Here is a 16991-nt window from a genome sequence, read left to right on the forward strand (position 1 = left end):
AAATATATTTATAATTATCTTTATCTACATGTATTGCATATTATTTAAAATAGGAGTATTGCATATCATCTCAGTGATAGTGTTCATAGCCATTATGATAGCTATGTTAGTGTCTCAATCATTACATGGCAGTAACAAATAATTTTAACATACTTTACCTTATTTACCTCAATATAGTTTCCAATATCGTTTTGCCATCTTTGATTTAGACTAAAAACCTATGATATGGATATGTGGAAAACAGTAACATCAAAGAAATCACTAAGTGTTGATGAAATTCTCTCAATCTACTCCCAAATATTTGTTCCTTTCCTCAGATCAAAACCATTTACACAATAAATTCATTTTACTGCCTCATTATAAATATTGCATTTCCATTAAAAGCTATTTAATTTAAAGATAGTATAATCATTTTGAAGCAGAGAGAGAAAGTGGTGACATTCCAATCCTTACACAGTAGTGAATGCCTTTCTACCAAGGCTGCATCAATTCAAAGGATTTCACTCTTTTAGACAATGCAAGTTAACTTCAGTAATATACATAAAGGAAAGTTCCTTTCCTGAATTCTACTACACTTTATATGTCTTCAAATAATGCTAATGGGGTAACCATGGACATTTAAGGACCATAGCAACCTTGTGCCATCCAGAGTCCAAGATCATGTGCCAGATTATCAACAGTGGTCTGTACGATGCCCTTAATTATTCTCACTCCTCTGCAATATCCTTCGGGATATTTCAGCATTGTGGTTTTGCTCATCCTCTGTGTGGATTCCATTGGGAGATGAGTAATCATAACGTCAACCATGGTGGCATAAGTGTAGACTCCAGGGCTGTTGTCCATGAGGACTGCACTCACCTCAGGTACAAACAGTTTTCATCATAGTCCAAATACCGGAACTCTTCCTTCTCTAGTTGTATATATCCCTTGGAAATTTTTCTGGACTTTATTTTCTTCACTAACAAGGAAAAATTTTTAAATCCCTAAAGCATACATATTGCTAAGTATATATAGAGAGATTTAAAAGTTTGTACTATATGTGAATCAGCTTTGGATAAATGAAATATTTTAAAATATGTACTAAATTATATTTTTTATGATTTTAAAAAGACAAAAATTCATTCTAAATTATGACTACCTGAATTTCTCCCTGCAGGCAGATTTCATGATGTGACAAATGCCCTCTAAATCACAAATCTACCGTCACATAATGATTGCTTATTTTATGTTTTCCTATATTTTAATTCAGAACAGTTCAAAATATAATGGAAGAAATGATAGCTTTCAATAAAATTATTTTTAAATCCCCAGTCAAAATATTTATGAGATCAGAATCTGTATTTAAAAATTCCTTGAAAACTATAGATGCCTGAAAGACTACATTAAAATTGAAGACATAATTCAGATTTTCAAGAAACAATACTCTATTACATAAGCCTAGTATTATACAAAATGTCCTTTTTGAAAAATATTTTTACAAGTCAACTTTAATCATTTTTATAAAATCATTTTTTAATTAAAAGATATTTTTAAAATATTTCTGAGTTTTTTTTTTCAATGTAAAGACAGGAAAACGTTATGGAACCAGAGCTTATCCTGAGTATAATGCAGTATTAGTAAACATTTAATCAGTATAGGAAGAGAAAGCAGGTGAGGTATTTTAAAGAGGAAAATATTAATTAAGGCTAGTTAAAGTCTGCTGACCATGTCTTTGTCTTTTTGAAATATCACTATTCAGATCCTCTGCCTGTGTTTGTTTAATTTTTTTTAAGTTGAGTTGTATGAATTTTTTGTATATTTTAAATATTAACCTCTTATTCAGATACATTGTTTGCAAATATCTCTCCGATTCAGGAGGCTCCCTTTTCATTTTGTTAACAGTCTCCTTCATTCTGCCAAAGCTTTTGGGTTTGATGTAGTCCCATTTGTTTATTTTTGGTTTTGTTTCCCTTGCTAAAGGAGACATTAAAAAAATATATTGTTAAGACCCAGCAATATAGATACTTAACAATATTGTCAAAAAGCATACTGCCTATGTGTTCTCCTTGGAGTTTTATGGTTTCAGGTTTTATATTTAAGTTTTTGACCTATTTTGAGTTTATTTGTTCATAATGTATGAGAAAGTAGCCCAGTTTGATTCTTTTGCAGGTAGCTATCTGGGTTTCTCAACTCCACTTATTGAAAAGTCTGTATTTTTCCCACCAACGATTATCCTATATTATGTTGAGATATGTTCCCTCATTGTTGACCATTTTTATCATGAATGGATACTGAAACTTGTCAAAATATTTTTGCACCTATTGATGTGATCATGCAAATTTTCAATTCTTTCTTTTTTTTTTTTTTTTTTTTTTTTGTCTCTAGGGCCACACAGGGCAGAAGGAAGGAAGTTCTTGGACTAGGGATCGAATCAAAGCTGTAGCTTTCAGCCTATGCCATAGCCACAGTGAGGAAAGATTCAGGCCACGTTGCAACCTTATATTAGAACTCAAGGCAGCAATGGATTCTTAACCCACTGAGCAAGCCCAGGGATTGAACCCGCCTTCTCATGGATACTAATTAGGTTCTTTACCTCTAAGCCACAATAGGAACTCTATATTTTTATTTTCAATTAGTTAATGAGGTGATCACACTGAATTGTTGATATTAACCCTTCCTTGCATGCTAGGAATTAATCCCACTTAAAGATGAGGCATGATCCTTTTACGGTGTTATTGAACTTTTTTTTTGCTAATATTGGGTTGAGGATATTTGCATCTATGAATAACAGTGATATTGGGCTATACTTCTCTTTTTTTGATCTCATGTCTCATTTTGTCATCAGGGTTATGTTGGCCTTGTAGAATGAGTCTGGAATTTGTTTCTTCCTCTTTAATTTTTGGAACAGATTGAGAAGGATAGATGATACTTCTTTGTTAAATGTTGGGTAGCATTCACCTGTGAAGCCACCTGGTCTGGACTTCTGTTTGTTGATTGGTTTTTATTACTGATTCAATCTCATTACTAGCAATCATTCTGCTCATATTTTCTTCTTATTCTTCCTTTCCTTTAAATTTTTTTGCTGCACTTTCACCATGTGGAAATTTCTGGGCCAGGGAGTGAACCTGCACTACAGAAGTAACCTGAGGCACAGCTGGATTAAATGACAAAGCTGGATCCTTTAGCTACTGAGACACCAGGGAAATCCCTGCTCCTACTTCCTATTTCTTGATTCAGTGTTGGGAGATTGTATATTTCTAGGAATTTCTCCTTTTCTCTTAAGTTGTCCATTTTATTGCTATATAATTTTTCTTAGTGATCTTTATGATACTTTTTATTTTTGCAGTGTTGTTTGTAACATATTCTTTTTTGTTTCTGATTATATATGTTTGGGCCCTCTTTTTTTCTGGTGAGTCTGGCTATAAGTTTACTGACTTTGGTAATATTTTCATAGAACTAGATTTTAGGTGCATTTGTATTTTCTTTTTTTTTAATCTTTTATTAAATTCTGCTCAATCCTTATTATTTTTTCCTACTGCTCACTTTGTAGTGATTTGTTTTCATTTATTTTTCTTTTTCTAGTTCTTTTAGCTATAAGATTAATTTGAAATTTTTCTTCTTACCTGAGGTAGGATTGTACCAGTATAAACTTCCCTCTTAGAACTTCATTTGCTGCTTCCCATAATTTGATCATCACTTTTTCATTTTCATTCGTCTCTAGTTACTTTTGATTTCCTATTAACCCATTGGTTATTCAGCAGCATATTGTTTCACCTCCACATGTTTTTGTTTTTGTAGTTTTTTTCTTATAGTTAATGTCTAGTCTCATACCATTGTGGTCAGAAAAGACACCTGATAGGATTTCAAGCCTCTTAAATTACTGAGACGTGTTTTATGGCCTATTTTGTGATCTATCCTGAAGAATGTTTCCTGTACACTTGGAAAGAATGTGTATTCTGCTGTGTTTTTTTTAAATGAAACTTTTGTATATCTATTAATTGCATCTCATCTAAGGTGTCCATTAAGAACCACGCTTTTTTTATTGATTTTCCATCCAGAAGATCTTTCGAAGTAAGTAGAATGTTAAAGTCTTCTACTCTTATTGTGCTATTGTCAATTTCTCCTTTTATGTATGCTAATATTAGCTTTATGTCTTTTGGTGATCTATGTTAAATACATATACATTTACAACTGTTATAACTTCTTGTTGAAGCAATCCCATTATCACTATGTAATATCCTTCTCTGTCTTTTTAGTATCTATTTTACAGTCTGTTCTGTCTGCATTGTCAGGTGTCTTTGTTCTTGTTCCCTTGGCATAAAATACCAATATCTCCTCACTTTCAGTCTCTGTGTGTCTTTAGATCTGAAGCGAGTCTTTTGTAGGAAGCATATATATGGGTCTTTATTTTAAATCCATTCTGCCACTTTATGTCTTTAAAATTTTTTTTATCAAAATATAGTTAACTTTACAATGTTGTGCTAGTTTCATATATAAAGTTATTCAGTTATATATGTATATTATACATATTAATTTTTTTACTTTCTCTTTCACTATAGGTTATTACAAGATATTGAGTATAGTTCCCCGTGCTATACAGTAGGCTACTGTTGGTTATCTATTTTATATATAGGGGGATATATATATATATATGTATACACACACACACACACACACACACACACACACACACACACACATATATATGTTAATCCCAAACTCCTAATTTATCCTTCTCCCTTACCCTTTTGTTAATTGTACATTTGTTTTCTAAGTTTCTATTTCTGTTTTGCAAATAAGTACATTTGTATCATTTTTTAAGATTCCACATATAAATGATAGTGTATGACACTTCTTTTTCTCTGTCTGGCTTTCTTCACTTAGTGTGATAATCTCTAGTTGCATCCATGTTGCTGAAAATGCATTATTTCATTATTTTTTACGATTGAGTAGTATTCCATTGTATGTAAGTACCACATCTTAATCCATTCATCTGTTGATGAGCATTTAGGTTGTCTACACATCTTGGCTATTGTGAATTGTGTTGCTATGAACATAGGGGCACATGTACCTTTTCAAATTTACAGTTTTCTCCAGATATATGCCCAGCAGTATTCAGTATGATACTGTACTTCAACTCTATTTTTAGTTTTTAAAGTAACGTCCATACTATCCTCCACAGTGGTGTTTTCATGAACTTATATTCCCACCAAGAGTGTAGGAGGGATCCCTTTTCTCCACATCCTTTTCAGCAGTTATTATTTGTAGACATTTTGATGATGACCATTCTGACTGGGGTGGGCTGATACCCCACTGCAGTTTTGATTTGCATTTCTCTAATAATCAATGCCTTTTTTTTTTTTGTCTTTTTTGTGCCACACCTGCAGCATATGGAAGTTCCCAGTCTAGGGGTCAAATTGGAAAACTGGAGCTTCATCTACCAGCCACAGCAAGGCTGGATCTGAGCCATGTCTCTTGGCAAAGCTGGATCCTTAATCCACTGAGTGAGGCCAGTGATCTAGTCTGCATCCTCATGGATACTAGTCAGGTTTGTAACTGCTGAGCCATGATGGGAACTCTAACAATTAATGGTATTGAGCATCTTCTTCTCTCATTTTTTTTGGCATTATGATGAAAAGTACATTACTGATGAGAAAGAACTTAGTCCCTGATGAATACCTTTCAAAGGGCGGGCCCACCATTCTGGCTTCCCTCTCTGTGAGAGAATTTCTCTCAGGACCCATCCCAGCTATATTTGTTGGTTTAATCCATGAAAAATAAAGATAAAGATAAGCTACATTTTTTTCTCGTATTTGTTCTCCTTTTTATTTTGAGTCAGTGATCTTAACAGTGTAAGAATGCAATCCACATTGCAGAAAAACATCACAAAAGATTTGCTTCTTTTCAATAATTTTGCTTCCTCATGAATGAATACTATAGTACATAGAGAAGAGGCTTTAATAAAATGGGAAGAACAGCCTCTTGAGAATATATTTCATATTTTATTTATTTATCCTCAACACTCATCTCTTTAAGATAACTTTCTTTACATCATTTTTTTCAATTTTCTACTGAAATGAGAAACTTTATGTAAAATATGAATTTTATGGAAAACATGCACATGTTAGTTGACAGCTCTGGCACAGTTTATTTTGACCATTCCTCTGCCTTCTAAAATCTATCAGTCAACCTTTCTATTAGCCTCCAATTTTCTCCAAAAAGTCAATAATGTAACTGGAACAAATTGATTTTTAACATATTTTTATAGCCCCAATAAGTCTTAAAATAACATTATAATTACTGAAACCATAGCAATGACAACACCAAAAATTGTAAGAAACATTATGAGACATTTTATATCTTATATATAATTTTTCTTACTGCAATTATATAACTTATAAATATATTTATTTATACAAAATTATAAATTTTTATTATTTTAAGATTGTAAAAGACACTTATGTAGTATGTCATTTTTCATTTTTTTTTGTTTTTTTTGAAAATTTTATGATAGATTATTGAATAATAAACCACTATGCTGCCCAAACTCATCATTCTAAGTAAGCCTCTTCAATCTTTTTTTGTATCCACTTCCCCATTTATAAAATTAGATGAAAAGTTACTTCTTTTTTCTACTTCTCACTGTATTTTATATAAGGACATTTTATGGTCATTATAGCAAAAAACTAAATAAATATAATGCAGGCTTGTTTGTTCAATTTTTTTTTGTTTGTTTTTAGGTCTGCCCCTGTGGCATATGGAAGTTCCCAGGTTAAGGATCAAATTGGAGGTACAGCTGCTGGCACATCCGCACCCACAGCAATGGGGGATTTGAGCCAACATCTGTTTCCTATACCATAGTTCATGGCAATGCCACACAGTAAATCCACTGAGAAAGGCCAGGGGTTGAACCTGCATTCCTTATGTATACTACACGGGTTCCTTACCTCTGAGCCACAACCAGAATTCTGCAAACTTGTTTAAATATGTATTTTCTCTTTTTTTCTTTTGGCGCTATCTTTCAATTGTCCCATGTGCCTTCTATCTTTCATATGTGTTGATCTTTATATTTCTAATTAGATGTACCTGTTTCTGAAAAGACAGAAAATTCTCTGTGAAAGATCTTAGAATTCTCTGCTAGTATTCAAATCTACAAAATCCAAAGTAAGCAAAAGAGAGAAGAAAGGAAGGAAGGTAGGAAGGAATAAGGCAAGGAAGGGAAATAATAAAAATCTGAATTCATTGTGTTTCAGAAGTATAAGCAAGAATCACTTCTGGTTTTAGCAAAGAAACATTGTGCCACTAAGAGTATACATCACCTTAGGGACAAAAATATAATGTTATTGTGTAAAAGGATGATGCTTTTGTCAGGATCCGAAGTCTTTCTCCTAAGATAACAAAGACAGATACATATGTACATATTATTTTTCTGTAATTGATAAATTAAATGATCATTAAAAAATAAAATGAGAACATGATTGAACAAATTTCACTCCAGGTAAAACCTTAAGTAGATGATAATATCTGAAATTTCATCCACTAAGGGAGGCAACTTTCAACAGCAATAAGCTGATAATAAATCCAGAAAGGAAAGGTTCTTATTTCCAGGTATTTTCTTAGAATCTCCATTTTCCCAAAGCACACTCGGTGTGAATAGCTGCACTATTTGCAATTAAGCCAGTCTGAAAAAGACTAACCAATCAGACTGAACTCTTCTCCGAATAGACTTTTTACAACTAGTAACCTCTTTAAGTTCACTGATGCTCTCTTTATAAAATATTGGGAGCAATATGATATGAAAGGAATTTTCTGGTTCCTACTTATTTTCATTACAACAAGTATTCTGATCATTCATTTGTTTCATGTTTACCATATTTCCAGTTCCACACGTCTCAGCTATGAAGAGTGAATTTAATAGGAACTACTCAGAGGTGACTGAGTTTATTCTGTTAGGTTTCAGAACTCCTCCAAAGTTACAGATCCTCCTGTTTCTGGTGTTCTTGCTGATCTACATGGTCACTGTGGTGGGAAATACCAGCATGATAATTGTCATAAAGATGGACTCCAGACTTCAGACGCCTATGTATTTCTTCCTCAGAAACTTGTCCTATTTAGACCTCTGCTACGCCACGGTCACTGCCCCCAAAACTTTAGCCAACCTCTTGTCAAGTGAAAAGAAAATTTCTTACAATGGCTGTGCAGTACAATTTTTCTTCTTTGCCCTGTTTGTCACAGCTGAGGGCTTCCTTCTAGCTGTTATGGCATTTGATCGATTCTCAGCTATTTGCTCCCCGCTCCTGTATCCTACGCACATGTCTCAGAAAGTCTGTGTTCAGTTGGTAACTGGATGCTATATCTGTGGCTGTATCAACTCCATAATACAAACAGGTTTCACCTTCAGTTTGCGTTTTTGTGTAGAAAACAGACTGGACCACTTTTTCTGTGACGTCCCAGCCCTCCTCAAGATCTCTTGTGTCGAAACCTTTGTGAATGAGGTTGTACTGTTTCTTCTCTCCGCTCTCATCATCATCACCACCACAACAGTCATTCTGCTTTCCTATGTGTACATCCTCTGCACTGTCTTAAGGCTTCCTTCAACCCATGGCAGGAGTAAGACCTTCTCCACCTGTGGCTCCCATATAGCGGTGGTGAGTCTGTTCTATGGGACTGTGTTCTTCATGTATGGCCAGCCTGGGGCCATCTCCTCGCCAGAGAAAAACAAGGTTGTGGCTGTGCTCTACACACTTCTAATACCCATGCTCAATCCTCTAATATACAGCCTCAGAAACAGAGATGTGAAAGAGGCTGTGAAAAGAATATTACACAGGAAATGATTCCCTCACTGATATTTGTAAAACTATTATCATTGGACAAGGTTTGTTTTTGAAGGTTCTTAGTTACTCTTGTTTTTGTAAAATGACTACATCAAACATATTTATACATACAGCAACACATAGTTTTCTAAGTTTTAGAAATTGTAATTCTATAATATAGGTACAGAAATCATTATTTTACTTGCTTAGAATGTGTGAAAATACTGCATGTTCTCAAACTATGTTTTGATAATGTGTTAAATATTTTCATTTCAATTTTACTGAAGAACTAAATAGCAAGAGCTTCTCTTACTTATTAAAATAACATATGTGAAATATTCTTTACCTTTTTTTATTATAGAAAGCAAGTAATCTGATATATGTTTGGACAAGATGACAGCTCCATTGTGTAAGTGGCAAAATGGAATATTAACAGTTGGTTACATGGGACACTTTTTTTTTTTTGCTTTTTAGTACCACATTCTTGGCATATGGAATTTTCCATTCTAGGGGTCGAATCAGAACTGTAACTGCTGGCCTACACCACAGCCACAGCAACTTGGGATCCAGGATACCTCTGCAACCTACACCAAGCTCATGGCAATGCTGGCTCCTTAACCACTGAGCGAGGCCAGAGATCGAACCCGCATTCTCGTGGATCCTATTCAAGCATTAACTGCTGAGTCACGAAGGGAACTGCCTATAACACTTTTGAAAAAAGGTCTATCCTTTCTCAAAGTTCCAGGTTGTGCACTCTGAGTATTATCATTCATAAAGTTACTACTCCTATAAAAATGGGGCCCATAATATAGTATCTGAAGATCAGTTCTTCACATGGAAAATATGTGTCAATAGCATCCCAAGTTTTATTTCCCCTTTTCTTAACAAAAAATTATATATTTTATTATAATAAAAGCTGATACATAAAAATCAGGTACTCTATCAAAAATATCATTTTAATTACTATTTTCAAATGAAGAAATTGAGACTGAATAAGTTGGTGTAGCCAAAACTCTACACCAGTAAGGATTTAGAATTGTAACTACCCAAATAAACCTTTAAAAGCACATGGTATACTCCAAAAATATAGTCTCATAACCTAGAAACCATTTCTGAATGGACATATTGATACGAAGCCAGTCTGGGAAGTGTAACAAATCTGACCATTCCCCTTTTATGATATACATAGGTATTTTCTGTGTTTCTACTTCAACATGTTAATCAATATTTGGTGTAGAGCAGTATAACATGTATACACGATTCTATCCATTCGTCTCTCCTCTCTTTTAAATTATTAATATACTTATGCACTGCAAATCATATAAGCACTTTTTAACATTAACTTTTTTATATGATTTAAAAATATCAGTTAATATAAAAAGCTTTTTTTTCTAGATGATGTAGGCTGAGGTAGAACATTCCTGCCATTAGGGATGGAGAGCAAGTCTGAGAGTATTCTGTACAACACAAGTCTTCCTCAAATAATTTTTATCTTCCTTAAGTCTCCTCACATATTTTAGTTACTTTCTCATAACCGACTTAGCATAACTTAGTATAAAGCATTAGGTTTTGCCACTTGTCTGGGTTTGTATGCCTTTATACGTGTTCTTGTGTTCCATTAGACATACTGGATAAGTCTGTATGCTTTCCTCCTATTAATCTGTCTCATGTCAATCTAAATATCAGGCCCACCCAAAACCCTAGAGTGCACAGGGAAAATTTCACCTCCTCTACATTATCAAGTGCTCTTATGCCTCTACTGAGATGGTACAACGATTTTTAACCCTTTCTTCTAGGAGTGTGGTGAAATACACTGATTTTCTAATACGAAACCAACTTTGTATTTGGGGAATCTAATCAGCTTTGTCACGACACATTATGCTCTTTATTTACTGATGAATCAGTTTCCTAATGCTTGAAAATGGTGGAAGCAGTTCCAAAATGCTTTTTAGTTTTCCACTAAAAGTAAGTGCCTAATTACTGTGAAGTCAAAGACACCATCCAGGCAAGGATGTGCACAGCTGCTCCGGATTCCTGGACAGTTCTTGTTCCAGGAGCTAACTCTGGCTGCAGCTGCAGTTTGCTGCCATCTGGTGGCTGCTGTCCACTCCAACCAAATCTAAGGCAAAGATTCTAGGTACTGTGACAGAGTGGCACTTCCAGGAAAACGGTTAAAAATTCCAAGTGTCTCCTAAGTTATGTGGCTTCCATGCACATCATATTGTCCTGAGCAGAGGAGTTTGGGTAGAAATACCTAGAAATGTGAAAAGCCCCCGAACACCTTCCTGTCTCCCGAGATAAGCTGTCTCTGGCATTGTCAGCCCTTTTCCCCTCCCCTCCTTTTGTCCTTTTCCTCAACAAAAATAGATCTTGTAAGACCTCATTCTCTATTTCAAGAAAGCGATGAACAGAAAATGGAAAACATTTGCCGATTATGGTATATCTGAATTTTCTTATGCTGAGGTACATTTTCACAGGGTCTATCGGAATTTTATTTAAAATTGTCGTGTATATGTTCGTCATTAAGGAGAAGCATTGTTTGGTTTCCTCATCCCAATCACTGCACATTTTGGACTCGAGCTTGTCCTAACGTCGTTAAAAGATGGGGACTTTTTTTCTCCTTTTGTGTTCTGAAGAGAAGCTCTTAAAACAGTGAAATTTCTCCCCCTTTCAAGGTTTGCAAGAACTGACAGGAGTTGTCATCTGAGAAGGAGTTTTTATTATAGAAAGAATTGGGATTTATGAATCAATTGTTTTAGTAGTTACCAAAAGGTGTGCTGGTCAAAATATTTAACAGCTTCTTCAGTAATTTTTATCTAAAATGCTTCTATATCAGTAAATAAATCAGTGATACAAAACAGCCTCTTTTACCAACATGGGTCATTCTAAGGGTTTCCAAATCATTAATTGATTATTTTTACAAACTTCTGTGAGAAACATTTGGTTTGACATGCTATAACTGAATGTTGCCTGGGGCATAGTTTACGTGAGAGGATAAGAATCAAGCAAACTATGACAACAGTTGTTGAAATTAAATTGAAAGTTATTAGATGATTGGTGTTCGAAAAAGTACAATTTTCGTTCAACACAATTGTTCATAAGGCTAAATCCTCTGCAGGCTTCTGCTTAACTAATATCAATTACATTTAATTTTTTAATAACTTATCTTGTTCCTGATCTTTAGATGAAGTTTTTCTGTATTTCATCATTAAGAATGATATTCTGTATAGGTTTTTCATAGATACTCTTTATCAAGCAGAGGAAAACTTCTGCGAATTGTTATCAGGAATGAATGCTTGGTTTTGTCAAATGCTTTTACTCCATCTCTTGAGATGATTAAATGTATAGATTTAATATATGATATATTTTGTTTATTATATACATCTAATGTATTTTAATTTCTTAACACAGTAAATTTCAATGAGTTATTTTTGAATCTTAGATCAGCTATGCATTCCTGAGATAACTTCTAATTTATCATAATGTAATATTTTTTGATTCTTTGTTGGACTGAATTTACCAAAATTCTGTTTAGAAATTTTGCACCTGTGTTTACCACAGATATTGCACTATGTTTTTCTTTTCTTGCTTTCTCCATACCTGGGTTAATACCAACTTTACACTGGTTTCATAGACTAAATTAGGCATTAGTCCCTTTTTTAAAATCTTGGAAAATTTGTTTCAAATTGTTCGTTAAATTTTTACCTAAATGTTAGTCTCTCCATCTCTCTTTTATTTTCCAAGTCGAATTAAACTACTTTTCCAATCCGCCTGAGTAGCAGGAAGGGAGATATTTTAGGTTTTTTTTTTTTTTTTAATTACCAGTCTAACTAGAGACTTTCATGTGTATGGCCAATAGCATATACCCGTTGCTTCTCATTGAACAATGAAGAGTTACTGATGGCAATTAATTCCATATTTCCTATGAATAAAGCTGTTCTATGGTTGATAAAGTTGTGTGAAAAGGCTGTATAATGTTCAAGGAAGAAAGTTTTCTATTTCTGTTCCTTCTTTTTTCCCGATTTAATTTAATTAATTTATTTTTTGTCTTGTTAGGGCTGCATCCACGGCACATGGAGGTTCCCAGGCTAGGGGTCTAATTGGAGCTGTAGCCGCAGGCCTATGCCAGAGCCACAACAATGCCAGATCCAAGCTGTGTCTGTGACCTACACCACAGCTCATGGCAACGCCGGATCCTTAACCCACTGAGCGAGGCCAGGGATCAAACCTGAAACCTCATGGTTCCTAGTCAGACTCGTGAACCACTGAGCCATATGGGAACTCTCCTTTTACTTTTTTAATTTTAATTTTATATTGGAGTATAATTGATTTACAATGTTGTGTCAGTTTCAGGTATACTGCAATGTGATTCCATTACACATATACACATATCCATTTTTTTTCAGATTCCTTTCCATACAGGTTATAGAATATTGAGCAAGTTCCCTGTGCTATACAGTAAGTCCTTGTAGATTATTTATTTTACATAACAGTATGTGCATATGTTAATCTCATACTCCTCATGTGTTCTCCCTCTGCCTTTCCTGTTTAGTAACCATAAGCTTGTTTTCTAAGCCTGTGAGTCTGATTCTGTTTTGTAAATAAATTGGTATACATGAATTTTTTAGATTCTACATATAATACACAATAGAAATATTGTATATTTGTATCACATGTTCCTTATCCATTCCTCCGTCAATGGACATTTAGGTTGATTCTGTGCCTTGGGTATTGTAATGATATAATGGTAATTGTTTTGTTCTCCATGAAGATTGGGATGCGTGTATCTTTTCGAATTATGCTTTTCTCTGGATATACGCCCAGAAGTAGGACTGCTGGATCATATGATAGTTTTATTTTTAGTTTCTAAGGAACCTCTGTACTGTCCTCCATGGTGACTGCACCACTTTGCATTCCCAGCAACAGGGCAGGAGGGTTCCCTTTTCTCCACACCCTCTTGACCATTTATTGTTTGTAGACTTTTTGATAATGGCTCTTCTGATTGAGGTGAGGTGATACCTCATTGTAGCTTTGAGTTGCATTTCTTTAGTAATTATTGACCTTGGGCATCTTTTCAGGTGTTTTGGGGCCATCTGTATGTCTTTTTTTGGAGAAATATCTGTTTAGATTTTTTGCCCATTTTTTGATTGCACTGTTTCTTTGATGTTGAACTCTGTATGTTTTGGAGACACAAGATCCCTTGTTGGTCTCTTCAGTTGCAAGTATTTTGTCCCCTTCTAAGGGCTGTTTCTTTGTTTTGTTCATGGCTTCCTTCATTATGCAAAACCTTTTAAGTTTAATTAGATCCCATTTGTTTATTTTTGTTATCTTATTTTCTTTTTTATAGGAGGTGGTTCAAAAAATGTTACTGCGCTTTATGTCAAAGAGCATTCTGCCTATGTTTTCCTCTAGGAGTTTTATAGTATCTTGGGCTCATGTTCAGGCCTTTAATCCATTTTGAGTTTATTTTTGTGCCCGGGGTTAGAGATGTTCTAACTTCATTCTTTTACATGTCGCTGTCCAGTGTCCTCAGCACCACATATTGAGGAGACTATCATTTCTCCCTTGGATAGTCTTGCCTCCTCTGTTACAGGTGCGGGTGCAGGGGTACATCTGGCTTACTGTACTGTTCCATTCATCCGTATTTCTTGTGTTTGCACCAGACCCATACTATTTTGATGACTGTAGCTTTGTCATGTAGCCCGAATCCTGGGAGACTGATCCCTCCAGCTCTATTTTCTTTCTCAGGATTGCTTTGACTATTCAGGATCTTTTGTGTTTCCATACAAATTGAAATTTGTTTTTGGTTCTAGTTCTGTGAAAACTGCCATTGGTAATTTGACAGTGATTGCACTGAATCTGTAGATTGCCTTGGGTAGTGTAGTCATTTTGACAGTATTGATTTTTCCAATCCAAGAACAAGTATAACCTGTTTGTTTCATCTTCAAGACCTTTCATCAGCACCTTATAACTTTCAGAGTACAGCTCTTTTGCTTCCTTAGTTAGGTCTATTCCTAAGGTTTTTATTTTGTTTTTTTTGTTTTTTTTTTTTTATTATTTTCCCACTGTACAGCAAGGGGGTCAGGTTATCCTTAGATGTATACATTGCAGTTACAGTTTTTTCCCCCACCCTTTCTTCTGTTGCGACATGAGTATCTAGACATAATTCTCAATGCTATTCAGCAGGATCTCCTTATAAATCTATTCTAGGTTGTGTCTGATAAGCCCAAGCTCCCGATCCCTCCCACTCCCTCCCCCTCCCATCAGGCAACCACAAGTCTCTTCTCCAAGTCCATGATTTTCTTTTCTGAGGAGATGTTCATTTGTGCTGGATATTAGATTCCAGTTATAAGTGATATCATATGGTATTTGTCTTTGTCTTTCTGGCTCATTTCACTCAGCATGAGATTCTCTAGTTCCATCCATGTTGCTGCAAATGGCATTATGTCATCCTTTTTTATGGCTGAGTAGTATTCCATTGTGTATATATACCACCTCTTCCGAATCCAATCATCTGTCGATGGACATTTGGATTGTTTCCATGACCTGGCTATTGTGAATAGGGCTGCAATGAACATGCGGGTGCACGTGTCTCTTTTAAGTAGAGTTTTGTCCGGATAGATGCCCAAGAGTGGGATTGCAGGGTCATATGGAAGTTCTATGTATAGATTTCGAAGGTATCTCCAAACTGTTCTCCATAGTGGCTGTACCAGTTTACATTCCCACCAGCAGTGAAGGAGGGTTCCCTTTTCTCCACAGCCCCTCCAGCACTTGTTACTTGATGGTGTCCTGTCGTATATTTAAGTCTTTCAGCCATTTGGAGTTTATTTTTGTGCATGGTGTGAGGGTGTGTTCTAGTTTCATTGCTTTGCATGCAGCTGTCCAGGTTTCCCAGCAATGCTTGCTGAATAGTCTTTCTTTTTCCTATTTTATGTTCTTGCCTCCCTTGTCAAAGATTAATTGACCATAGGTGTCAGGGTTTATTTCCGGATTCTCTCTTCTGTTCCATTGGTCTGTCTGTCTGTTTTGATACCAGTACCACACTGTTTTGATGACTGTGGCTTTGTAGTATTTCTTGAAGTCTGGGAGAGTTATGCCTCCTGCTTGGTTTTTGTTTCTCAGGATTGCTTTGGCAATTCTGGGTCTTTTGTGGTTCCATATAAATGTTTGGATTGTTTGTTCTAGTTCTGTGAACAATGTCATGGGTAATTTGATAGGGATTGCATTGAATCTGTAGATTGCTTTGGGTAGGATGGCCATTTTCACAATATTGATTTTCCCAATCCAGGAACATGGAATATCTTTCCATTTCTTTACATCTTCTTTGATTTCTTTGATTAAAGTTTTATAGTTCTCAGCATATAGGTCCTTTACCTCTTTGGTCAGGTGTATTCCGAGGTATTTGATTTTGTGAGGTGCAATTTTAAAAGGTATCATTTTTTTGTATTTCTTTTCTAATATTTCATTGCTGGTATACAGAAATGCAACTGACTTCTGAATGTTAATCTTATATCCTGCCACTTTGCTGAATTTATTAATCAGTTCAAGGAGTTTTGGGGTTGAGTCCTTAGGGTTTTCTAGGTATAGTATCATGTCATCTGCATACAGTGACAGTTTGATCTCTTCTCTTCCTATATGGATGCCTTTGATTTCTTTTGTTTGTCGAATTGCTGTGGCTAAGACTTCCAAAACGATGTTGAAGAGCAGTGGTGAGAGTGGGCATCCCTGTCTTGTTCCAGATTTGAGTGAGAAGGCTTTCAGTTTTTCCCCATTGAGGATTATATTTGCTGTGGGTTTCTCATAAATGGCTTTGATGATATTCAGGAATGTTCCCTCTATACCCAGTTTGGCGAGGGTCTTGATCATGAATGGATGTTGAACTTTGTCAAATGCTTTTTCTGCGTCTATTGAGATGATCATATGATTTTTGACCTTTTTTTTGTTAATGTGGTGTATGATGCTGATTGATTTGCGTATGTTGAACCATCCTTGTGAACCTGGGATGAACCCAACCTGGTCATGGTGTATAATTTTTTTGATATGTTGTTGGATTCGGTTGGCTAAGATTTTGTTGAGAATTTTTGCATCTATATTCATCAATGATATTGGCCGATAGTTTTCTTTTTTGGTGGTATCTCTGTCTGGTTTTGGAATGAGGGTGATGGTGGCCTCATAGAATGTCTTTGGGAGTATTCCTTC

General features: G+C 35.1%; 1 protein-coding gene across 1 annotated transcript; it reads left to right on the forward strand.

The window, feature by feature from the left end:
- The first annotated feature begins 7877 nt into the window (after nt 1-7877).
- LOC106510297 (olfactory receptor 9S13-like) lies at nt 7878-8813 on the forward strand. The gene has a single exon (XM_013997599.3). It carries the CDS (start codon nt 7878-7880, stop codon nt 8811-8813), a length of 936 nt encoding a protein of 311 aa, XP_013853053.1.
- Nucleotides 8814-16991: the final 8178 nt, after the last annotated feature.

Source organism: Sus scrofa, chromosome 5 (assembly GCF_054392235.1).
Source record: "Sus scrofa isolate SSC_HxYL_T2T_F1_AM1 chromosome 5, Sscrofa_HxYL_maternal_Yorkshire_Landrace_v2.0, whole genome shotgun sequence".
Taxonomy (NCBI): domain Eukaryota; kingdom Metazoa; phylum Chordata; class Mammalia; order Artiodactyla; family Suidae; genus Sus; species Sus scrofa.